Source organism: Nannobrachium achirus, assembly GCF_963921795.1.
Source record: "Nannobrachium achirus genome assembly, chromosome: 9".
NCBI classification, from domain to species: domain Eukaryota; kingdom Metazoa; phylum Chordata; class Actinopteri; order Myctophiformes; family Myctophidae; genus Nannobrachium; species Nannobrachium achirus.
In genome coordinates, this window is record NC_137818.1 from 52378272 (window position 1) to 52404189 (window position 25918).

At 43.0% G+C, this 25918-nt stretch overlaps 1 protein-coding gene across 1 annotated transcript in view; it reads left to right on the top strand.

Moving 5' to 3' along the window:
* Positions 1 to 5628: 5628 nt before the first annotated feature.
* LOC308290969 (uncharacterized protein) overlaps positions 5629 to 25918 on the top strand; it is a gene marked incomplete at both ends in the record, with an annotated part of 35639 nt that continues 15349 nt past the window's right edge. Inside the window, 11 exons of the mRNA XM_080732884.1 lie at positions 5629 to 5815; positions 8567 to 8703; positions 10258 to 10582; positions 11086 to 11160; positions 11431 to 11606; positions 11768 to 12211; positions 12590 to 12818; positions 13625 to 13815; positions 14199 to 14346; positions 14977 to 15086; positions 15728 to 15915. Coding sequence (XP_080589010.1) covers positions 5629 to 5815; positions 8567 to 8703; positions 10258 to 10582; positions 11086 to 11160; positions 11431 to 11606; positions 11768 to 12211; positions 12590 to 12818; positions 13625 to 13815; positions 14199 to 14346; positions 14977 to 15086; positions 15728 to 15915 — 2210 coding nt within the window. The remainder of the gene's footprint in view (positions 5816 to 8566; positions 8704 to 10257; positions 10583 to 11085; positions 11161 to 11430; positions 11607 to 11767; positions 12212 to 12589; positions 12819 to 13624; positions 13816 to 14198; positions 14347 to 14976; positions 15087 to 15727; positions 15916 to 25918) is intronic.

The following is a 25918-nucleotide window of genomic DNA, read 5'->3' on the forward strand; positions in this document are numbered from 1 at the left end:
TGCTCATTGGGAAGATGCATTTGCGACGTCGCGTGCGAACGAGGAGCTAAATTGGCAAGCGACGTCGCAAATGCATCTTCCCAATGAGCAAACGCTCCCAACGCCACATAGCGCCTACATTTTTACAGAGGGAGCAACTATAGGTCGCTGTGCTGTTAGGGAATGTCCTGTTTAACTACAAAATTACGTCACTCGCATCTTCTGAAAAGCATTACCCCAAATTAGAGTTCGGGAAGCTGTACGTCAGAAAGTCGGAACTCTCTGACGAAAGGTTCGGTGGTCAGAGACAGTATATGGACAGGCCTTTAAGTTAAGAGCTGGTACTTAAAGACCAAATACAATCAAAATACAGCCCATTGTGTGAGTCTCATGTGGTCTATAACATAAGACATCTATGATGTCAGACGTCAGTCATATTCATATTTAGTCTACTGTCAGAATGGATGCTGTGTCTAACGTACGTACAGTATAGTCTACTGTCTGAATGGATGCCATGTGTCTAATGCAGTGTTTCTCAACCACTGTGCCTGGGGACCTTTGGTGTGCCCCTGAGGAAGGGTCAAGTGTGCCCCTTGAAAACTGCTTGAAAGCCAGTATTGTATTTATCATTTTAAAAATGATTTAAACTAGTGAAAACAGCCGATCTACAAGCACACAACGCCTCGGTGTGCTTGTAGATCGGCTGTTTTCACTACTGTTGTGCGACAGCCTTGTATGATGAAGCAGGGCTTTACTTTGCGAAGAAACGTACAAATTTGAAACTTGGAGATACAAGGTTTCTTCCCGACAGTGACGATATTTACACCCCCGTATTATGTTGGTGTGCCCATGGATTCGTGGGACATGAAAAGGTTGAGAAACACTGGTATAGTCTACTGTCTGAATGGATGCCATGTGTATAATGTATAGTCTACTGTCTGAATGGATGTTGTGTCTATAATGTATAGTCTGAGTTCTGTAAGTCCTTTATTTTGTTGTGTTGTCGTCACAACAGAAGATGCCAAAGATAAATCTGTGTATGAGGCTTGTACCTCAAATGTTTGTCATCCTCTTCAGAGCCTGCTGCAGTACTGCTCCAGAAAATGCAAAAGAAAGAGGTCTCTATTTTGATTGTCTTAAGTACCAGCTCTTAAAGGCCTGTCCATACTGTCTCCGACCACCGAACATTACGTCGGAAAGGTCTGGTTCAACTACAAAATGACAGCAAAAGCATTACCCCGAATTAGAGTTCGGAAAGCTGCACGTCGGAAAGTCAGAGCTCTCCGACGAAAAGGTTGGTGGTTGGAGACAGTATGGACAGGCATTTAAGTTAAGGCACAAGAGCTGGTACTTAAGACAATCAAAATAGAGCCCTCTGTTTCAAGATGCATTTCTTGGCTATTGCTATTTGCCTAACATACAGAAAAGAGCCTCTCTACAAACATAAACACTGTCTGTTTGTCCATGTTTGTTCAACATACAGTACGTGCTTGTCTGTCTCCCTGGCTTTGCTCGCACTGCAGGCAAATGTGATTTGTTTCTGAAATCTGATCTTTATAGGACTGACTGTCCACACTGTTATTTGCAAGTGATCAGATTTGTGTATTCAGGCATCGTCAACCTGTCTGCATTGGTTTGCGGTGGTAATGAAATAGGCATGAGTAATGCTTAACTTACCGGTAGACTCTGGCATACGCTGGTGTCGCTTGGTGAAAACAGTCTTCTTCAGTGAGCACTCAGTGTCTCAGTGGGCCTCAGTGTCCGGACTGAGACACATCTTTATAAATCAGATTTGAATTACATTTCAAACCACCTAGGAATGTGGTTCAAATCCGATTTAGCAAAGAATACGTTTTCAGACTTTGATTAAAAAAAACAATCTGATTTAAATCTGGATAGGCCGAAAATCTGATTTGTGCTGCCAGTCTGACACACGGTGTGTGTGTGTGTGTGTGTGTGTGTGTGTGTGTGTGTGTGTGTGTGTGTGTGTGCGTGCGTGCGTGCGTGCGTGTGTGTGTGTGTTTGTGTGCGTGCTTGCTTGCGTGTGTGTATGTGCGTGTATGTATGCGTGTGCATGTGGGCTAGGTGTGCGTGTACGTGTGCATGCACGTGTCGTGTCTGCATAAAGGCGTTAACAAGGTGCTAAAAATGCCACGGCTTGCATAGCCTCGGCCAAAAACACACCGCAAAAACACTGCGTAATAAAGAGGAAAAAATGCATAAAAGTATAAGGAACACATCTGGGAAGGTAGTCTGCGTCTTTGCTGCATGGTTTTGATTACAGTACATTGAATGTGTGCATGTTTAAAATAAACAGCGTACGGGAGAGCATAAGGCAGATTTCCATAAGCTCCGCGGGGCTTTCCACCTCTGTACAGAGGCCTTACTGAGTCTACATAATGCTAACGTGGATTAGGTTACTCGACATTGAAATGGGACTACCGCTTTAAGTCAGTTACACACTGATCAATCAACGTCCATAGACCACCATACCACCACCACTGACTCAAAACATCTGAATGTTTGCAGATTGGATGACTTGGGATGATCTTGTTTTGCTTCCCTAACATGGGTACAGCAGCAGGATATAATTGTAGAGGTAGTACTAACAGGCACGTGCACACATAGACATCAAAGGGATTTGATCCCCTGCCCTTTTATCCGTCTGTAAAAAGTGCCCTCTCCAGACCATGAATGCGGTTTTTACTATGGTAAAAGAAATGCAAATGCCCCTATTTCCATGCCATATCTGAAGGCAGCATTCAAGAGAATTGCCTTGTCCAAACTCTCCTGAACTTGAATGCAGCATCTTATGTAGAAAGAATTGCCCTCTCTCTGAGAATTGACTTGATTATGCTTAGTTCAGTGTGGTATCAAGTGCCGAAAATAGCCGACCTCCAAGCTCACAACGTGACGCGTTGTGAGCTTGGAGGTCTGCTATTTTCGACATTTCCACCAAAAGGCCCTTAAAGAAACTTCAGCCCCTGCCTCTCTAACATTCTCTGCACGTCCCTGAGTAGTAACATATTGAAATTGGCCTTTAAAGTTTAGAGCTTCAAGATACAGTGTTGCAAGCTTTTGTCTTTCTTCAAAAGCCATAACATTTAATGAACCAACATTCAATGAAGCCAGTGGCAACTGTACATGACTTGTATGGGCCTATTTTCCATTTGTCTTAACCTATACCTCCACCTAGTGGTGATGTATGGTGACAGTCAGGAACATAATGAAAAACAGTAGCAGATTCAACATTCAAGACTTTAATGCCATTTACAATTCCATGACTTTGACTTGATTGATGCTATTTTCTAGGGAGGATGTGTTTGACGTTACAACAATTTTGTGCTCATCTAAATTGCATTCTGCTGATGTTGATGTAAATAACAACAACAACTTTGTGGCACAGCAAAATGTCAGCAGATTCAAAGACTAAAAATCATGAAATCAGCTTTTTAACATTGTTGTATGTGGTGTTTTTGAATCATGTAAGGCAGTGGTTCTCAAAGTGGATTCCAGGGACTCTGTGGGTTCCTTTAGGGGGTCTAAATTGACCCAAACAAGTGTGTAACTCTGACAGTGTACAAATGGTACTATTTGTACACTGTCAGAGTTAAAGGGAGACATTGAAATTTGAAAGTTTGAGAAACACTGATGTAGGTTATTATGAACAGTGGAGACAGTAATAGAAACACTGGCTAGGCAAATCATATGAACTACGTTTTTCTGTTTACTGTGCAGCATTGTTGTTTGTATTATTATTTTATTATTGCTAATGATGGCCATGCATTTCAGTCGACCTCTGCCAGACTAGCCTGACTGCAAGCGTCCAGACTCATCACTACGTTTCACCCACCAGCAGGGGGTGGTGATGTGCGGACTGAAGTATCAGGCTACTGCCAGACTGCCACGTGGGTTGTAATAAACTTATAGCTGCATAATGCACGTCGTAGTGGAGTCAAAAGTAGCAGATTATAGTCATTGGAATGTGTTGCAGCATTCAATTTCCTTCTGCCAAAAGCAGGCCTACAATATTTTGGTTGCCTCTGAGATGAGATGTATGTTGGAGTAGGCCTATAAGTTTTAAGTACCATAGTGAAAAATACTCAAGTAAATGAAAAGTGCCTTTCCACCACTGGTGTTGTTGGGGAAAGTACTTATTGAACGCATAGTCCCAGTGGTGTGAAGTAGGCTAATAGTACAGATTTACTCAAGTAGCCTACTGTAGGCTACTTGATTTTGAGGTACAATTTTGAGGTACTTTTACTTTACCTTCTTTTACTACACTACATTTATTTGAACATATTTGAGCGTATACTTTGTAGATTGGGTTCATTTGATTAGGCTGAAACATACATTAAAATCACACCCGTGTGAACTGAGCGGTGGTTTACTGTACTCTACTGTACCTAACTGTACTGTACTGTACATATTCTGTGTTCTATATCTATGAATTCTATGTGTTCTAGATCTATGAATTCTGTCGCCCCCCCCCCCCCCCCAGGCTAGTCTCAACAGCACCCTCTTACCCCCCCCCCCCCACCCCCCTCCCCCCTTCCCCCCTGTGTGTGTGTGTGTGTGTGTGTGTGTGTGTGTGTGTGTGTGTGTGTGTGTGTGTGTGTGCGTGTGTGTGTGTGTGCCTGGCCTGGCCTGGCCTGAAAACAGCGCCCCTCCCTTAACATGGGTGGTCATAAAAGGTACTACATACAGGCTACAGACAGACAGACAGACAGACAGACACGGACGGACGGAGACAGACAGACAGACAGACCCACACACACGGCCACGTATAGGAGCGTTGTGACCACCGCTCAAAAAAAATCAACAAACTTTTTTGAAAACTTGAATGGGATATATTCTGCACAATGAGAATACTTTTACTTTTGGTAGCCTACTTTACATTTACAATACTTTGTATGTTTGAATTCCAGACTTTTACTTGTGACAGAGTATTTCCACATTGCAGTATTGATACTTTTACTTAAATAAAACAGCTGTACCATAGAGCTGTAAATAAGCTGTAAAGCTTACTAGGATCTCCTTTTAGTTGACCTTGTACCAGTGAACTGTACTGTCATGTTATGTACTGCAGTGGTTCTCAACATTTTCAGGCCGCGACCCCCAAAATAATGACAAGCACTAAGTTGAGGAATTACATTTTCTATTGTTGCGAGGCGTTGTGAGCATGTAGAGCTGCTATTTTCACAATTTCTGCCTCTAATATTTGACACTTTGGCCAATGTTTAATTTGTCATTTTAGAGGTATAGCCTATTAAAAAGTCCTTCAATTGTCACTTTAGAAATGTGCTGATATCATCTCTTTATGTTGGTTTGTTTACTGTTGAGAGAGAATCTGGGGACCCCCCCAAAAAAATAATTTGGGACCCCCCTGGGGGTCCCGACCCACAGGTTGAGAACCAGTGTACCTCCTATGCAACATCAAAAACATAGACAGATTTTCGCCAGCAGGTGGAGGTAAACACATATGGGTAAACACCAAACTCTGCAAGACACGTGACGTTGTCGACCCGGAAATCTTGCATTGTTTGCCCGCCACACACAAACGCACCAAAACAAACACACACACGCGTACAGCTAGATACACGTCAGCTTTGTGTTTCCATATTTTGTAGTTGTATTAACTGTGCGAACATGACTTTACTGCTGACGGTGAGGTCGCTGATAAACGAGCGGCTCTCGGCGGCCGCTGAGGACATATTCGGGGCGGTGGAGAGAATTGTGACAGAAATCTATGAAGATTCCAAACAGAACATTGAGCAGCAGCGCAGGATCCTGGATGTGGTTTTGAATCCACAACCTAAACAGCAGCACAGGACAGGTGTGTACTTTGTACAGTCACTGTGATACAAATACCAATACATGATGAAATAGCCCCATATAGAACCTCACCCGTCGCTGCATACTGTTGTGCTCCGAGATGAGGTCCTAGAAAGGTGGCGTAGCGATCGCTGGACTGCCGCAACAACGAGTTGGAAAACACTCGATACTACATTTTATCCAAAAAGTAAAGGTAGTTCCGAGCTCCCAGACTGTGGTTACCTAACATCGGTACCAAAAACATGAACTACGGCATGAAACAACCCCTTAAATCGCTAGTTTTGTAATGTTTTCCCATTCAACTGGAACTACCCGTCGCGGCATAGCCTACCGTTGTGCTCCGAGATGAGGTCCTAGAAAGGTGGCGTAGCGATCGCTACAACGAGTTGGAAAACACTCGAAACGAAATTTTATCCAAAAAGTAAAGGTGGTTGCGAGCTCCCAGACTGTGGTTACCTAACCTCGGTAAATAAAACATCAACCACGGCGTTGGGAAAACGGTTTAAATCGCTTATTTAGTCTCATTAAATTCAGAAAAGCCCCCGGCGGCAGGTGCAAGTACTGCATCTTTCCCATTGTAGCAGATACAGGCAACTGCCGCCGGGGGGAGGTAACGAGGTTCTTGGCTATACATGAAACTACTTCTAGTTCTATCTCTGGGACTGGGAGCCCAATTTATATAGTCAAATCTGTGTTAAAACTTAAAAGGTCCCCGAGATCTAGAGTGTTTTCATGAAATTGAAATGTTTTGGCTCAATTTGTCCATTGAGTTATCAATATAATGTGATTTAAAATTGATCATGCATATTATTATTTATAATTAGACTACCCAGGTGGTTTGATTGATTGATTTCAGACTTTATTAGAAGAAGTTTGCATAGGAAAAAGTACAGTTTCATGACGGTACAGTTCACTGGTACAAGGTCTACTAAAAGGAGATCCTAGAAAAGACTAAGCTTATTTCCATAGGAATTGATTGATTGATTGATTGATTGATTGATTGATTGAAGACTTTATTAGAAGTTTGCATAGGAACAGGTACAGTTTCATGACGGTACAGTTCACTGGTACAAGGTCTACTAAAAGGAGATCCATGAAAAGACTAAGCTTATTTCCACAGGAAACCATTTAAGTATCTCATATAACATTGAATGACAGACGGATAGGACACACTACTATGCAGTAGATATAGTCAGGAAAAAAAGGGGGAAACAATTTAAAAAATCACACCCGTGTGAACTGAGCGGTGGTTTACCTAACTGTACTGTATACTGTACTCTACTGTACCTAACTGTACTGTACTGTACATATTCTGTGTTCTATATCTATGAATTCGATGTGTTCTAGATCTATGAATTCTGTCACCTCCCCCCCCCCCCCCCCCCCCCCCCCCCCAGGCTAGTCTCAACAGCACCCTCTTACCCACCAACCCCTCCCCCCTTCCCCCCTGTGTGTGTGTGTGTGTGTGTGTGTGTGTGTGTGTGCGTGTGTGTGTGTGTGTGTGCCTGGCCTGGCCTGGCCTGAAAACAGCGCCCCTCCCTTAACATGTGTGGTCATAAAAGGTACTACACCACTTGAGGCTACATACAGACCCACCCACATACACGGATACACGGATACACACACGGCCACTCTATGGAGACGGTGTGACCACCGCTCAAAAATAAAAACAACATAGGTAAATACAAAGAGGGGTCAGGGGAGGGTAGGGCTGGGCTATGTTTGTTTTTACCAGTTGCAAACGGCTGCTGCCTGTAAGTGGTAAATTTAGTCGAATCAAATTTTTGTCTTAGGAATGTGACAAAAAACAAAAAATATTATTGAACTCTACTCTCCATGGCGTGACTAATCAATAGAAAAAAAAGTCATTTTGGGGGTGAACTACTCCTTTAACCTCCTTCAAAACCACCATAAAAGAGCACCTGTCATGTCATGCCCTAGAAAAGTAACCTAAGCTTTATTTTATTGCTACTAATGTTGATGTCTATGGGAATAGCACCGTGCCATGCAGAGCGTTAGAGAGAACATTTGGTGAAGCTCTGGACCAGAGCTAGCTTTTTAAGTTGCTCTCCAATGACGTTGGACGGTTTTCAGGACGGCTCCATTAGGCAGAAGTACAGCTGCTATGATGCGATCGCCGTAGCAGTCAAAATCGATAAGCAAACAGCCGTCGGCAACAGGTTCCCACCCCTTTTACTGAACTCTTTGGTTCCCATGGTGACGTGGTGTCTATGCAGCAGACGTTGTAGCTTCTGGCGTATTAGGAAAGGCTGCGACGGATCCTTGTCCGACCGGTTACCGCAGCGGACTGCCATAGCTGTCATTGCTTAGTCTGGGATCACTTCACTTTTCGGGCTTGTAACCTGTCTGGAGTGGAAACCACAACACGTCATGTTGTAGTACTCAGAAAGGACTACAATTTGCCGGATTCAGATTTAACCCAAAATTATTCCCCTGCGCTCAAGGACATACTTTTAGGGCCTACATAATAAACTCCTTGATGCGGAGTAGTTTTGCTTTTGAAAAAATCTTTTGGCATATGCATCTTTTAGTCCAACTGTTAGCGACTGGCAAGACTACACTAGGCTACTCAAGTATTTTAATAGGGATTGGGGAAACAAATCAAAGCTACGCAGCTTCTTCTAGTGGTTTCCGTGCTTTAGGCGGAAACCAAACGGCTTGTTGTGAACGAACACCGGCGAGGTTAGTCATTGCTTAAAGTCTACTACTTCCTCTCTCGTCCTCCTCCTAGATTTCCTCCTCCTTCCTATAATAAAGGAGGTTTCCTCTGAACAGCCAGAGAGGAAACCCAGTCTGGTCCATGATGTGAAACCTGAACAGGAGGAGAGGATCAACAGTCTGGTCCGAGAGGAACCGCTGCCTGTCCAGGTACGGTTGACAGTTGACACACGATCATTACGTTTTAGTTGAGTGCAAATAATTGCGATTTATTAACAATTTAATTGCGTTTTTGGCATTGAACATTGGAACGTCTGAATGAAATTACATTTCTCTTTTAAGGCTTTGCAAACACAAATGGCACAGGGCAGTTATGACTGACAAATAACTAAAATATAGACCTTTTTCCAGAGCGCTGCCATGTAGCTGCCGGTGTCACTGTGCGAAGCAGCGCCGCTTGACACCGCAGCTATGACTGCCACACTGAGATATCGGTCTATACACAGACATGACAATAGCCATAAGCGAATTATCAGAAATGTGTATTAACTCATTGAATGCCCTTTTCAAGATGGCCGCCAAGTACCAGGATGCCACGTTCTTAAATTTCTAGTGCACGGATCAATTTTTAGTGCACGGATCGTGCACGCCCATGCACCATATATGCACCATATGTGTAGTACTTTTTAACAGCTTTCAAACAAAAAAATCCGCTTGGAAATCCGTTCAGGCATTCATGAGATAGAAGCCTTCAAAGTCAGACAAAACAAACACTGCCACCTTCCTAAATTTCTAGTGCACGGATCAATTTTTAGTGCACGGATCGTGCACGCCCATGCCTAGATCATGCACCATATGTGTAGTACTTTTTAACAGCTTTCAAACAAAAAAATCCGCTTGGAAATCCGTTCAGGCATTCCTGAGATACAAGCCTTCAAAGTCAGACAAAACAGCCATTTTTGACATTTTGAAAGATGTGTTTATGGAGCTATTTTTTTCAAAATGGCTTCCAACTCGGGAAACTCGGGCTGTGGCAGCCTGGGACTACTGTAATAACTCGGGAAACTCGGGCCTTGGCAGTCAATGAGTTAAGACAAAGCGAATTTAGCCCGTTTCCATTTGCGGTTGTCATTCGAATTAGCGACGGTCGCATGGGTTGAGTGCTCATCCTGCAAGTTTCAGCGTCCTCTGGAAGGTGGCCGATCTGCCAGCTCGCGGCGTGGAGACGCGGATGCGAGCTGCTGTGAGCTTGTAGATCGGACACTTTTGGCACGCAACACTGTGTGATGAGGAAGGGTTTGGCTTGACTCCGGGAGGTGAAAACGGGAGGAATTTACACACAGTCCGTGTCACTCCGTGTCGTACAAACAACCGGTTTGTTTTGTGGGCTATAAACGCTATACAATGGACGTTAAGCGGCAGGGGAAAGTGTCAAGTTGGCAGACGATATGGACCCAGAACATCATAATGTATTTGCATTTATTGTCTGACCCGTTTCCATTCACAAATGCACATTTAGTTTATTCGATAAAGCCTCAAAATCCACCTCCAAGCGGATATTTGTTTTTGCTGATAATGAAAGTTTATTCGCATTTTGAAATGTTTCCATAAAAAGATTTTGCGAATAAGCCAGAGGCTTTATGGAAACGCCACTTATGACTGCCACACTGAGAAATCGATCTATACACAGACATGACAATGACTGGTACCAATAATAATTTAATTTGGTTCATCCCCTGATGACCCAAATGACACCCCTGCCAGGAGGAACCAGTGCCTGTCCAGGAGGAAGAACCAGAGCTTGTCCAGGAGGAAGAACCAAAGCTTGTCCCGGAGGAGGAACCAGAGCCTTTGCAGGAGAAAGAACCAGATCCTCTCCAGAAGGGACCAGAGCCTTTGCAGGATGAACCAGAGCCTGTCCAGAAGGAACCAGAGCCTGTCCAGAAGGAACCAGAGCCTGTCCAGAAGGAACCAGAGCCTTTGCAGGAGGAGGAATCAGAGCCTCCAGAGATACAAGAGGAACAAGAGGAGCTTCCTCAGAGACCAGAGGAGTCACTAGATGACAAGGCGAATGGGGACAATCTCGCAGGTAAACATAATCACCTTTCTTAGTTAGTGCTAATTTAAAAACCATGATTATGGTTTGGTCGGACTTCATCAGATAAACAACACACGATGGGTCGCTCCACGTTCAGCAGAAACGCTATGTCACGCTAGCCAGAGTATTGTACAAAGACACATGTATGAGCATTTTGTGGCAGTTATTGTTTTGTGATTATTTCTGGTGAACTTAGGGTGTTTACTGCAACATAACATTGTGAGCCTATATTGAATTGGGCTTGATTGGCATAGTAGTCCTATTTACTGTAACCGAGGCAAAATATGATCATATGTTTAAAAAATCATGATTGACTGCAAATTTCAAGATTACAGCCATGGACTTGTGAGCTTGTAGAGATAGATTTGGGGGTCCTTGACATGAAAAAAGTTTAAGAACCACTGCCAAAGCAGGTGGGCAGTGGACTGTAAAAAATAACTGATCAGCATGGCCAATGTAACCGACTTAACTCCATGTTTTTTTCTGCCTAAAAGGTAAAGGAGCAATTACAGGTACCACAAGGAGAATCATGGATGAACTGGACAGTGTTACTGTATCAAGTTTAAAAGGTACTGTATGTCATATTGCTGTTGTTTTAAACATAGGAATACCACATTAATAATGTGATTAAATTACTGTACGTGCTATGATGCTAACTATTTTACAATTTCAAGACACCAAATGTCTAAATTGTATTCTGTAATGTAAATTCCATTTATATTCAGTCATGGATAAGATATAAATTGACAAGACAAACTTAGACATTGTTTGCTCTGTCGAGTTAAATAATGCCAATTAAATGAATCATGATAACATCATGATTGGGTCTGTGTTAACAGTTGCAGGCATTGATGAGGCCTTTCTGCGCACTCTCAGCCGTGAAGACGTGAAAGACCTTTTTCCTGAGCCGGAACATTTCCTCAGGAGAAGACGTTTGTTGGCCCTAATAAACTCCGCTCGGAGTACAATTGAGAGGCAGGCCCTTGTTTTAAATGTAGCCGAGATACAGAACAAGGTAACCAACCGGAATAGAGTCCCCCTTTTGACAGATGTGTACAATTAATATATGGTATTAATGTACATGGATTTGTTTGTTATTTGTTTATATAACAAAACATCAATCAATCAAAAAGTCTGTTTAACTCTTTTTACATTATATTTTCATCTCTTACTTAGGATGAGAATACCACCGTACCAGACAAAGCTGGCCCCAGTGAAACAGGAAGGCTGTCTTCTTCTTCCCCTGGCGCAATGTCACCAATCTGCCCCCAGGCCCAGGCGTCATCCACCCCTTTGGAAAAGAAGAGAAGCCCAAAGATGACCCTCCAGCTTCCCAGTCCTCCTGAATATGTGCTGTACATCGACAGCGAGCTGGAGCAAGTGCGTAAGCACTACCATCAGATGGCGGCGGATGGCAGAGAGGGAGAGTGTGTCATGTCCAAGGAGCTGAGATGCAGGCTGGTGAGGAACACCGTCGTCAGCATGATCTCCATCCTGAGAGCGAGTCAGCAAGGAGGACAGGATGGCCGCTACCCTTCCAGGCAGGAACTCAACGCAATGGCTAAGATGATAGTGGAACATTATCCTATGCTACAGGATAAAGGCAAACCCACGAAACATGTAAGTAATTAAAATGTGTGTGCTATTAAGACGTTTTAATTTCTATTTATTTTCTGAATTAGTTTAAGGGATATTTCACTTTCGAATAAAATGAACATTATGGGGCGCTCGCTGGCCTACTGGTCTGGGCGCATACCACTTAGGCATTGCCACATAGGCATGGATGCCTGGCGGCGGCGCCAGTTCGATTCCCGATTCAGATGACCTTTGCCGATGTCACTCCCTCTCTCCCCATTTCCTGTTAGTCTACTGTCCTATCAATAAAGGCATAAAAGCCCAAAAATAAATCTAAAAAAAGAAGAAAGAAAAAACACATTGTAAATGTCTTTCCATTATTTTTTACCTTCTTTTTTTCTTTTCTTTTTTTTTTTACCACAGATGAGCGTTTTGGGCTATCTCAGCAAGAGGTGCCAGAATGTGAGGCCCACAGTAAAGAAACGGGGGTCCACCACACCGGGGAGGGGCCGTCCAAAGAAAAGGCAGCACGCTGACTTCTCAACGAGTGACACAGAGGTAGACGACGATGTTGCTGACACAAGCGGTGGATCTGGATCGACCGCTTTCTCGCGTCAAACGTCTAGGAGCTCTGATGATAGCCATGGTTCATGTGAGTGGAACCCTCATTTTTGGCATTTAGGGTTAGAAAACAACAACAAGAAAGAACAAACCATATAAAACAAAACATATCACAAAGACAAGACATGAGGTCCCAACTGTAGACAGAAAACCATCCTATCGATGGGGCAGTTAGAGGGGACAAAACTCCTGCTAAAGCGAACCTTTCCCCACTTCAGGGTTCTGTATCTTCGCCCAGATGGCATGAGGTCGAAGTAGCGATTTATTGCATGATCAGTGTCATTTGTACTTTTTCAGCCATTGCCAGCCCATTTCAGTGTTTTTCTACGACCACAAGAAAACGCTGTCTACACATCTATCCGTTCTGTCCATTCTTTTCAGTACCCTGGGTGACGATAAATTCCACCATTGTTAGACTCATACAACCATGCTAACAACATGAGCAAATACCTACTTTCGCGTCGGGCGCTCCAAAAGTGTGTTTGTATTTATAATGCATTCTAACCAGAATGGACCGTGCACTTCCGCGTTCACGTTCGGTCACATGATCTGCCGCTGGAGGCAAGCATTTTTGTTTTATAAAACCAGCAAAAATTATGTATTTTGAGTTGCCTTGTGGCCTAGTTGCCTAATTAATGATTCTCGTCAATCTATGTCTGTGGCATTAAAAGTGCTAAGCGTGTGATGGCCTTAGTTATTGTTCATATCACTAAGTGTGTGTGTGGGAAGTCAGTTTGGTTGTCTTTGTTGATATATTACAGACAGTGATATTGTACATTTCAATTCTGATTTTGACATGTCCGATACCCATTAGCTAATCTGTGTTCTCCGTTTTAGCGGACAAAGACAGTCAGATGACACTGCAGGAGTTGTTCAAGAAGTCAAATCCCGACCAAGATGCTGTCTCCCAGATCCTTGACATTGAGTTTGAAGCGAGAAGACACTTCATAGACAGGTTTGCCCTGAAAGAAGAGGACAGGCCAATACAGATCTTGGATAGATATCCATGGTTCAAGGAACTTCATCAAGTAAGCGATTTTAAGTGATTCATTTGTTATTTTGGCCTATCCACCAAGCAGCTTCTTTCCCAGAACTATCATTTCAACCACTGTAACAATATATTTTACATGTATTTGCTATTAATTGCAGATCTACAAGCTCATAGCTCGTCACTATGTGCTACAATCAACATTTTTAACTAATATCTTTGCTTTGGGTCCCACTCCCTGGAACAATATATTGAGAGGCCAAAAATACGTATAATTTTGGGATCCTTGACATTAAAAAGTTTGAGCACCACTGATATAAAAAGATCTTTTTTTCTTTTTTTCCTTTTTCTTTTTTTCAGAAAACTTAAGATATTTTTTTCGAACCTCAGGTGTAAATGGTACAACACTTCATTGCATTCCAGGTGATGGAGGAGCTGCGGCGCATCCTGGATAAGGACAACAGCAGATTTGTGGATGAAGTAAAGAAGAGATGGGAAGACTTCTTCATCGACATGCAGTTTTACGGGGTCGCGAAAAAAGTGATGAAGAAGCCGGATGTCAGTGATAGAGGTACGTCACTTTACATCTCTACACTACAGCACTTTTTCCCAAACCCATGTTTGGGTCGCGGGTAAATAGGTATACTCTTCTTTTGTCTCCACCAGCCGAAGGTAGGGAGAGACTATGTTCTCGTCTCCGTCCGTGTGTGTGTGTATGTGTACGTCCGTCCACAAAGTTTGTTACCAGCTAATCTCCGGAGGCGTTGGCCCGGTCGCTGCCAAACTGAGCACACACACTCCCTGGAAGCCAATTCAGAACCCCTGCCCCACATGGGACTGTTCTAGCGCCACCAGGAGGCCAATTTGTGCAAAACTACCTTTTGGCCAGCACTCCTACAGATTTTGTCCAAAAATCACGCAAATCGGTAGACAGTGTCTCTACAGTCATTTGATCGACATGGATCTGTCTGATAGTCCATATTCCATCCTGATTGGCTGAGATTGGCTTTCAAAGTTTGTATGATTGGTCACAAAATGCCTCAAATCATTTTTGTGAAATTGTGCACGCACATTCCCACTAGAAATGCCACTTCAAACTTTTCAAATCCACAAATAGTCAGGGAATTTTTTATAAAACCCTAGGAATAAATTCCTTACCAAACAATTTCTTCACCAATCACTACTCTCTGTTGTGTTGTAGTGGGATCCACCGTAGCGCTGTTCAGGGCACTCCCCAAGCTGTTTCCCTCACCAACTGCAGCGCCTAAGAAGCTGGGCCATGCCAGTGAGGCAATGCTTCATGTCCTTCAGGTGGGAGTTTGTTCATTTTCACATTCAACACTTTATCGGTGTCTGCTGTGATATGTATTCAAGGGCTTTTTACATGTGATTTGTTAGTCTCTAATGGTGCAGCATCTCAAACATAAGCATGTAATAATATATTAAATGGTGGGGTCCCAGCACCGTCAACTCCGCAAATTGTTCACGTTAACACAAATGACGTTTCTCCATCTATGGCCATTGGTGGCTTCAACACTTTATTTCATAACTTGCATTCTTGAGTCATTATATTAATCAAAAGGTTAAGAACTAAAATAGAAAAAAAAAGATTATCTACAAGCTCACAATGTGTTGGGAGCTAGGAGATCAGCTTGTAGATTCTTGCTATCCGTTGTACGAGAAGTATGTACTGTATGGCCTAAGTTAACATGTTTGGTGGGTGTCCCCCCACCCCCAAAATAATCACATTTGAACTGGGGAGCCCCGACCCTGATAATTAAGCACTTCACTGTCATCTGGGGACACTCCCCAAAATAAGAATGTCCCAACCCACAGTTTGAGAAGTGCTGTAGTGTAGATGGCTGATGTCACAGACACCATAACCACTTGGCATTAGGCACATCTTGCTCTGTTCTACCATAAGGACATTTCTCTGACATCTTTTTCTTTAGCCAACTGAAGAGCTCGCCGTCTACCTCCAGAAGAGATGTCTCTCCAGTCCCGTGTTGGTCCTGGACGGGTCCCACTGTCTGGTGGCGGTCGGATCCACTCCCGTCGCCACGTTTGCCACGGAAGACCTGGGCGAGGGTCTGCTCTATCTGCTGGCCTACTACTACACCCTGAACCTTACCTATCCAAAGTGTGTGGAAACCCTCCTCACTGTCATTCAAACTGAAATACTCCAGGATCCTATCCATCCCGCAGACACCACTGCCTCGTACAAAAGAGCTATGGGAGAGTGGAGCGTGTATAGGGCGGAGAACAGCATTTCGGTGGCTGACGCTGTATTGCAGTAGCCTGACACTCAGCCTGAATTGACATTTCGTTTCACTTCATTATTCAGTCTGTCTGAAGTTGGTTCCACCCAGGGCGATTGCTGGGATGGGCGTTGCCAAAGAGGCAGTCTCCTGCGATTGGTTCACCGTCTGACCAACACAACAGTAGCAAAGCAGATGACGTAGTGTTGTTATGTGTGGCTGGCTAGTGGTAGCCTGGCTCCAGCCAATAGACCCGCCCACTCTCTGAGTGGACTGCTTCTCTTGGTCTGGAATTAGCATATGACGCATGTCTTTCTGCCGGTGTTCTGGCCGATCTGGCGCACAACCAATGAAATCAATGCAAGACCGAGGAGGGGTGGGTCTAACTTTTGAAAATCAACAGAAACAGCGGAGGGAGGGGTGGCTCACCAGAGTTCTTAATTGCTCCCTTTGAACATCAAAAGGGTTCTGAACTGCAGTCAGTGATTGAGCCATACACGTGTCAGTAGCTCGTTAGTGTTTCTCTCTAATCAATGAAACATCAAAGACAATTACCTGTTTGGTGCCTGTCATAGAGGGGAGGGGGAGGGGGGAATGTTTTGTGTACGTCAAACACAACCCCTCCCACCAGATCTCTTGTGATTGGGAATTTCAAATTTTAAATCCCCTCCTTTGAAATCTCTTACAATGGGGACTATGTCAGACTCAAGCTCCAGCGCAGAGTCTGAAATCAGGCTAGGCTAGTGGCTAGCCTGTTGTTTGCTAGTGCTACTTGCTAACCAAAGAAACAGCAGGAATAGGAGCACAACAAATTAGTAATCAAACACAACATAACATGTCTGCTAGACTGCTACTGATGTTTCATAGCGAGATCGATACGATCGCAATTTACCGCATTTTACCGCGACGTGATGTGTGCCGTCCCGTCCGAGTTCTGGGAAATCCCCACCCACGCTGATCACAAGACGCTGATTCGCCATACGGATTTTCGAACGAGGAAAGTCTCTTCAATGAGAGCAATTCTAGACCCCTGAATCGCCAAAACAAAAATGTAAAGGTGTGGCTAGTGATTCAGGTTCTGGAACTAGGCTAGTATTGCAGGCCAGGCTACATAGATAGTAACATAGTAACACACGGACACTCGAGTGTAGGAGCGTTTGCACCGCTCAAAAACATTGTTAAACACTAAGTGTAGTTTGTTTTTTGTTTTTTAACAACTTACAGTAAACCCTCTAGTCTCATTGAAACAGACTTGAGTTACAACAGCTGTACTTTACAATCACTCCTTTTCTTTCTGTCAACACCCCAAATCTCTTCACCAAAATTTGCCCATCTACAATCTCGCAACACATCGCATTGTGAAGTGTTGTGACTCTTGTGAGCTTGTAAGTCGCCTATTTTTGGCTAATGTTCCCCGAGAAGCTGGGGTGGTTAAATACTAAATTGTCAGTGCCTTGCTACTTTGATAATCTACCTCCTTTGCGTTTCATAGTTGGTCATGAATGTGTCATGAATATTGAAGACGTTTTAAATTCTTCCTTTTTCGTTTGTAGTGGCTGACAAGGTCTGACATTCATCAATCCATTTGTCAGTGTAGTGGCAGACATGGTTGAACATCAATCCATCAATCCAATGATTGATTGTCAATTAATGACAAATAATATATATCTGCAAACAAATCAATAAAATGCAAAATCTGTTTATTTACTAATGATCAATTTGTGTAATTGAAATGTTCCCTTATAACGCCACCACACCAGTACCAGGGAAAAAATTAGTTCAACCACTTTAAGCCTGCTAGTCGATGTAACGCATTGTGAGCTTGTTGATCGGCAATTTTCAAAACTATCAGGAATATTTTATTTAACACAAATTTTGTATGTTGGTGTCTGGCACCAAATATTTTCTCATGGGGGTCCGAGGCCAAATATTAATTTGTGAGTCCTAGACATAAAATGTTTCAGAGCCATTGTGATAGACTACCGTATAATTTTGGATCAAGGTGACTGTATCAAAGCAGAAAATAATTAGGTTAACAATGATTGATGGAACACATGTAAGGGAGGTTATGAGGTATAAACATGGCTACTATAAAATAACTTCCAAACCTCCTGTGGGCTCTTTGAGACTAACCATGTATGCTGCTATTTTCTCCACTGTGTCACTGCAATATCTGTTTATAAATATCTTATTCATGTAAGAATCCTTTGCCTTCGAGTCTTATTTTCTTCGTCTCCCAATTTCGCCAAATCATAGGTGGCAGGTTCAAGTACTTAATGGTTCTGTGCGTTCTGCTCACCAGCCCTGAATTGGTTTTGTAGTTGTAGGACTTGTAGTTTGTACGGTTTCTGAAAGATGAAGCAACAAACTGTTATTGTATCTATATACAGTATTCCCTATATTTACAGTCGACAAGCGGCACTTCAGCTGAGTGCTGTCCATGAATTCAAGTCTCCATAGGGTGAGTAATTGATGAACTATCCCTTTAAAAGCAAAGGTTATTCCATATCCTGCAGGCGAATTCATAATGAACTGTCTGACGGGGTTCTCCTTTGGTCCATGCACTGCCTGATGGACCATTTCAGAGTTCCATCGGTTCCACATTTAAAGGACAACTTTGTTTTTTTACAAGGGTTCATATTTTAGATTGTAATTAGAGAAAAGTGAGTTTTAACATTTTTCATTTGCTTCGTTCTATTGTTTTATTGTGTTTACCGTGCTAAAATGTGCGGCATGCGTACGCATGGGGGCATGCGTACAAGTGGCTAAATGTGTCTTTTTAGACACAATAAGACGGCAGTTTCTTTATTGCTATTTACAGTAACACTTCTAGCTCCAACCATGAAAGGTTGCGTTGTATCTTGGGAATGGGCTTATTCTGTGTAAAATGACATATTTAGCCACTTGTACACATGCCTCCAACCACTGAAATAAGAATCTAAAAGAAAATAGAAGTAAATGAAATAATTTTAACACCAATCTTTTATATTCTTTAATTACAATCTAAAATATGAACCCTTGTTGTAAAAAAAAACAAAAGTTGGTCTTTAAGCTGACATTAAACTAAGCAAAATTTTTTCTGCTCTGTTTTGTTGAATTTTTCAGATCTGAAAACTTGACATCTTTTCTTGCTGAGTTAGCGGTCTTGGCTGTGGCATGTCCTTGTAGTTGGCTAGACTACTTCCCATTTGTGACAGCTCATCATCAATGGCAAGTAGCACCTGATGGTGTATAATAAATGCCTTGTCTTCTGTTATTTTCTTTAATTATTTCTTTATGAGCGAGCCCACACTGTTTCGTAGGAACAGTACTTCTAGTTTATTTATCAAGTAACGCCACGACAGTACAAAGGCACAGCCCTTAGCCAATGAGGTGCAATTGAGGTGCGGAACATCTGGGAGTGGTGTTAGCTGGAGTATTGGTTGAGCTTCACATGACAGTTAACACACTGCAGAATATAGTCACGAGCGACCCCACACTGTTTCATAGGAACAGTATTTCTACAAATTTGAAATTGTCCAACATTAATGAGATGCCCGAAACAATGATGGCAGGGTTAAAGTGGTTAAAATAAGGTCGGATCGGACTACAACACACTACCAGAATTTATTTTGGTCCATTGGCCAAACTTCGTAGGATTGAGTGTTGTGTTGCACCGCTCACTTCGCACAGGTGTTTTTTTTTTTCACCATTTGATGTCATATTTATACCCTGATTTTATGATGTCACCCCTTTCCCCTGGTGACGTCCCCACAAATGGTTGTTGATGATGATTATAACGTCTTCAACTGTTGGTGATGTCACGCCACTCCCCCACCGCTAGGCTTGTCACCAGAACCGATACTTCGGTACCAACTCGATGCCAAATGGTGTCGGTACGGTACGGTACTGACTTTTCTACAAGTACGGTAGTACCGAAGTACCGTTGGTAACCGAGATGCCAGATCTGGCCGCTTCTTTTGTGTTGTTTTTGGGCTGTAAATGAGCGGTTATCTGGTAACCCTCACAGCAGGCAGTCGGAAGACACACGCACAACCCTCACAGCAGGGTCTGATGCTGTGATAACGTTACGTGGACTACCACGCTTTAAGGAGAAAAACAACAACATGCAACATGGCGGCGGCACACGCATCTGCATCGCGTCGTCTCCAACCAGCAGCGACAGCTGCCCCTTGAGAAGAAAAACTAAACAAAAGTCGCGTATAGTACTTTGCATTCGAGGATGAGCAGGGATTAATAGTTGATTGTCAAAAACCTGTATGCCGGCCCGTAACCGTTTCCAGACGAAAGGGGGGGGGGGACACATCCAACTAGCGAAACATCTAAAAGACCGACATCCAGACTTGTACAAATAATTCAAGGTGAGTGCATTTGAATTCACGTGTTATCATTGTTGTCCATATCTAATAACGTTACTATGGTGAGCCCACACAGTAAATGAGCTGCCTGGCAAAGTAACGTTACGTTGTGTCCAGCCTCGTCACGGAGAGCAGCCCCCTTCTGTCCCGCATAAAGTTACATAAAGTTGCAAGGCAGCTCATTTACTGTATCGCCTAACGTAACTCGCCTAACGTAACGTTAAAAAACGCTGGAATAATACATACACGTTATTCTTTGTTTGAGAAGGCTGGCATTGATGTTTGGCCAATGTTCTAGACTTTTTTTTTTACGCTAGGATTATGTGTGTGTGTGTGTGTGTGTGTGTGTGCGTGCGTGTGTGCGTGCGGTTGTAATAATAGGGTGTGTGTGTGTGTGTGTGTGTGTGTGTGTGTGTGTGTGTGTGTGTGTGTGTGTGTCTGTGTGTGTGTGTGTGTGTGTGTCTGTGTGTGTGTGTGTGTGGTTGTAATGGGCTATGATTTGTAATAAATATCACTAAAAATGGTTTCACCACGTCATTGAATGACTGCTTGCACTGTGTGTGTGTGTGTGTGTGTGTGTGTGTGTGTGTGTGTGTGTGTGTGTGTGTGTGTGTGTGTGTGTGTGTGTGTGTGTGTGTGTTATTACAGCCTATGCTGTTTTCATATTGTTGCTGTAGTCAGTCACTTAGCTACACCTACTAACTGAAATCTCAATGTTCTTTTCACAGTATCAGCCAGAGGAGGACGTTGACAAGGGAGGACAGGCCAGAGCAAAGCCAGCAGCAGCAACACACACACAGCCAACACTTTGATTTTATTAATGATACATTTTTTTTAAGGCTACATGCACATTATTTTATTTTAATCATTTAAAGCTACGTGCAACTTCTGTTTAAGCATACAGTATTGTTGTTTGTTGTTCACTTCTAATAAAGGAGTGTATGTTGAACTACATGGGGTTTATTTTTTATTTTTATCGTGGTATCGAAATGGTATTGAGAATCGTGGAATTTCAATGGTATTGGTACCGACTACTAGATTTCTGGTATCGTGACATCCCTACCCACCGTTATGGATGCACTCTCCCATTGAACTCACTGGGGTCCCTCTATAATGGTGACATCACCGAGAATGCTGCTTCCTGATTGGCTGTGAGATTACCCAAAACGAAATGATGAAGTCAGGTGATCTAACCTTCTGAAACCTTTGTCACACTGTTTGTGTAAAGGGCTTTTCTCAAATTTGGACACACTGGTGCTTCTGCAGAGTCCCTAACACCAGTGTGTTAGGGTTTTTCTCCAGTGTGGAGACGCTGATGTGTCTTCAGGGTACCTATCTGACTGAAACCCTTGTCACACTGTTTACACACAAAGGGCTTTTCTCCAGTATGGACACGCTGGTGCCTCTTCAGGTGACCTAACTGACTGAAACCCTTGTCACACTCTTTACACACAAAGGGTTTTTCTCCAGTGTGGAGATGCTGATGTGTCTTCAGGGTACCTATCTGACTGAAACCCTTGTCACACTCTTTACACACACAAAGGGTTTTTCTCCTGTGTGGACAAGCTGGTGCTTCTTCAGAGTCCCTAACACACTGAAACTCTTGTCACACATTTTACACACAAAGGGTCTTTCTCCAGTGTGGACACGCTGATGTGTCTTCAGGGTACCTAACTCACTGAAACCCTTGTCACACTGTTTACACACAAAGGGTTTTTCTCCAGTGTGGACACGCTGATGTGTCTTCAGGTTATCTAACTCACTGAAACCCTTGTCACACTGTTTACACACAAAGGGTTTTTCTCCAGTATGGACACGCTGATGTGTCTTCAGGTGAACTAGCTGACTGAAACGCTTGTCACACTGTTTACACGAAAAGGGTTTTTCTCCTGTGTGGACACGCTGATGTGTCTTGAGGTGAACTAGCTGACTGAAACTCTTGTCACACTGTTTACACACAAAGGGTTTTTCTCCAGTGTGGACACGCTGGTGTATCTTCAGGAGACCTAACCGACTGAAGCTCTTGTCACACTGTTTACACTGGAAAGGTTTTTCTTTGGTGTGGACATGCTGTGTGGTTACACATCTTGTGATCGTCGGACAGGAAGATGAGGGCAGGTGTCCATTGCTCATCATTGGACGGTAGAGGTTGTCGTGGCTCCTGTTCATGTTTTCAGGGAGGGTGACCCGAGATGTGAAGGCGTAAGGACATTCAGAACAGGGCACCTGTGTCTCGGAAGATTGGTTCATGTACCGCTTCTGCTACTTGGACTGTAAATTGGAAGGTGTTCGTTCCTTTGTCTCTTGCAGGTTGGAATATATTCTCTGTCAATCTCTTTGTCTATGTCTCTATATGTCCCTGACTCTCTGACTCTCAAAGTACAATCTGTCTGTAAGGACTTTCCCTCTGTCGTACCCAGACTAATGTGACGTTTAGAAACTGTGTCACATCTTATTCAGGTCGACCAGAGCTCTGGTCTGACGTCACACAACACAAACCATTGACATCATTCCTAATAACATCGATTTGCACACCTGACAGTTGCAATTCACCCATCTGTGCAGCTCTGCTTGCGCACAGACAAGTAGGCCATGTATGTCCTGCTTGTGCACAAGGCGCAAGTTGGCACCTCAACAGAGTGCAGTTCTAGTTATTGTGGGCTCGCTGAAAGGCGAGACCAGTATGTTATACCAAAACTTTATAGGTCAAAGTTTATTCTCCTCAAAAGAATGAACGACAGTACAAAGGCAGGGCCTTTAGCCAATGAGGAGCAGCGTTCTTGGTGACATCACCACCAACAAGTTTGACTTGATATAAATACACCCACATTAAATCTTTGTGCTCGCAGAACGGCGAGACCAGTATTTTCTCTCGAATCTTTATAGACCAGGTTTATTCTCCTTAAAAAAATTACAGTACAAAGGCAGGGGCTTTAGCCAATGAGGGAGCAGCGAGCCCACACTTTTTCGTAGGAACGGTATTTCTATTTCAAAATAAACTTATCCCAGATGTGGATTTGATGTCTGATTTGACATCATCATGTCTGACATCACAGACCACATGAGACTGACACAGTATTATGTCCATAGTTGGGCAATCCAAGATATGGGCTTTTGACATCAGGGATCTCCATATATGGACATGAAAGTGACATGGCCTGGCTGACAGGGATCTCCATATATGGCCATTAAAATATCAGTGAATACATTTTCCCCATTGACTTGAAAGGGGATCACGGCAACCACACTTGCAATTTCCAATTGCATCTTTCTAGTTCTCTTAAGCAAATGCATCATTCTCTAAGCACAGCAGCACACGCCCATATATGGGCATGCTGATATACAGTAACTAACACATTTTTTGGGGGGCAGAATCATGTTGTGACACCTACTTCTTCTTTTGTTTATCATCGTTCTTGAAGATTGGTTGACAACATTTTATTTCACAAGATTTCTTCAGAATGTTCCAGTAACTAAATTCAGTTACATTAGTTACTGTACGATTCTGGTCAGTTTCATCATACTGTAAGTCCATTAAAGGTGGGTCCTTTTCTCCCTTTTGGCTTTTGTTGAGAATCAGACACATTCATGCTCTAAATACAGGTTTCCCACGGTCATGAAATTACTGGAAATATTTTGAAATTAGAAAAATATGTTTCCAGTACTGGAAAAGTTTTGAAATGTATCAAGGGTCCTGGAAGGTCCTGGAAAAAAATAGCTATGCATTGTCTTTGGTTATTGATTTTGTTAATGCCTCTGAAATGACAAATTAAACATGGGCCAAATTGTCAAATATTAGAGGCAGAAATTGTGAAAATAGCCGATCTACATGCTCACAACGCCTCGCAAAAGCATTGTAGATCTGCTAGTCGATGTGACGCATTGTGAGCTTGTTGATCAGCAATTTTCAAAACTATCAGAAATATTTTATTTAACACAAACTTTGTATGTTGGTCCCTGGCACCAAATATTTTCTCATGGGGGTCCGAGGCCAAATATTAATTTGGGGGTCCTAGACTTAAAATGTTTCAGAGCCATTGTGATAGATTACCGTATAATTTTGGATCAAGGTGACTGTATCAAAGCAGAGAAGAATTAGGTTAACGATGATTGATGGAACACATGTAAGGAAGGTTATGAGGTATAAACATGGCTACTATAAAATAACTTCCAAACCTCCTGTGGGCTCTTTGAGACTAACCATGTATGCTGCTATTTTCTCCACTGTGTCACTGCAATATCTGTTTATAAATATCTTATTCATGTAAGAATCCTTTAGCCTTCGAGTCTTTATTTTCTTTGTCTCCCGATTTCGCCAAATCCAAGGGGGCAGGTTCAAGTACTTAATGGTTCTGTGCGTTCTGCTCACCAGCCCTGAAATGGTTTGTTGTAGGACTTGTAGTTTGTACGGTTTCTGAAAGATGAAGCAACAAACTGTTATTGTATCTATATATTCCCTATGTTTACAGTAGACAAGCAGAGCTTCAGTTTTTCATCTTGACCCAGCTGAGTGCTGTCCACAAATTCAAGTCTCCATAGGGTGAGTAATCGATGAACTATCCCTTTAAAAGCAAAGGTTATTTCATATCCTGCAGGCGAATTCAGAATGAACTGTCTTGTGACAGGGTTCTCTTTTGGCTCATGCACTGCCTGATAGACCGTTTCAGAGTTCCATCGGTTCCACATTTAGCTGAGGACTAAGCAACTGTACAATTTCTTTCTGCTCTGTTTTGTTGAATTTTTCACATCTGAAGACTTGACATCTTTTCTTGCTGAGTTAGTGGTCTTGGCTGTGGCATGTCCTTGTAGTTGGCTAGACTACTTCCAATTTGTGACAGCTCATCACCAATGGCAAGTAGCACCTGATGGTGTAGGAACAATACTTCTAGTTTTTTTATCAAGTTCCGCCACGACAGTACAAAGGCAGGGCCCTTAGCCAATGAGGTGCAATTGAGGTGCTGAAAAACATCTGGGAGTGGTGTTAACTGGACTTTTGGTTGAGTTTCACATGACAGTTAGCACACTCCAGAATATAGTCACGAGCGAGCCCACACTGTTTCATAGGAACAGTATTTCTACAAATTTGAACATTAATGAGATTTTTTTTTCACCATTTGATGTCACCCCTTTCCCCTGGTGACGTCCCCACAAATGGTTGTTGATGATGATTATAACGTCTTCAACTGTTGGTGACGTCACGCCACTCCCCCACTGCTATGGATGCACTATCCCATTGAACTCACTGGGGTCCCTCTATAATGGTGACGTCACCGAGAATGCTGCTTCCTGATTGGCTATGAGATTACCCAGAACGAAATGATGAAGTCAGGTGATCTAACCTTCTGAAACCCTTGTCACACTGTTTGTGTAAAGGGTTTTTCTCAAATGTGGACACACTGGTGCTTCTTCAGAGTCCCTAACACCAGTGTGTTAGGGTTTTTCTCCAGTGTGGAGACGCTGATGTGTCTTCAGGGTACCTATCCGACTGAAACCCTTGTCACACTGTTTACACGCAAAGGGTTTTTCT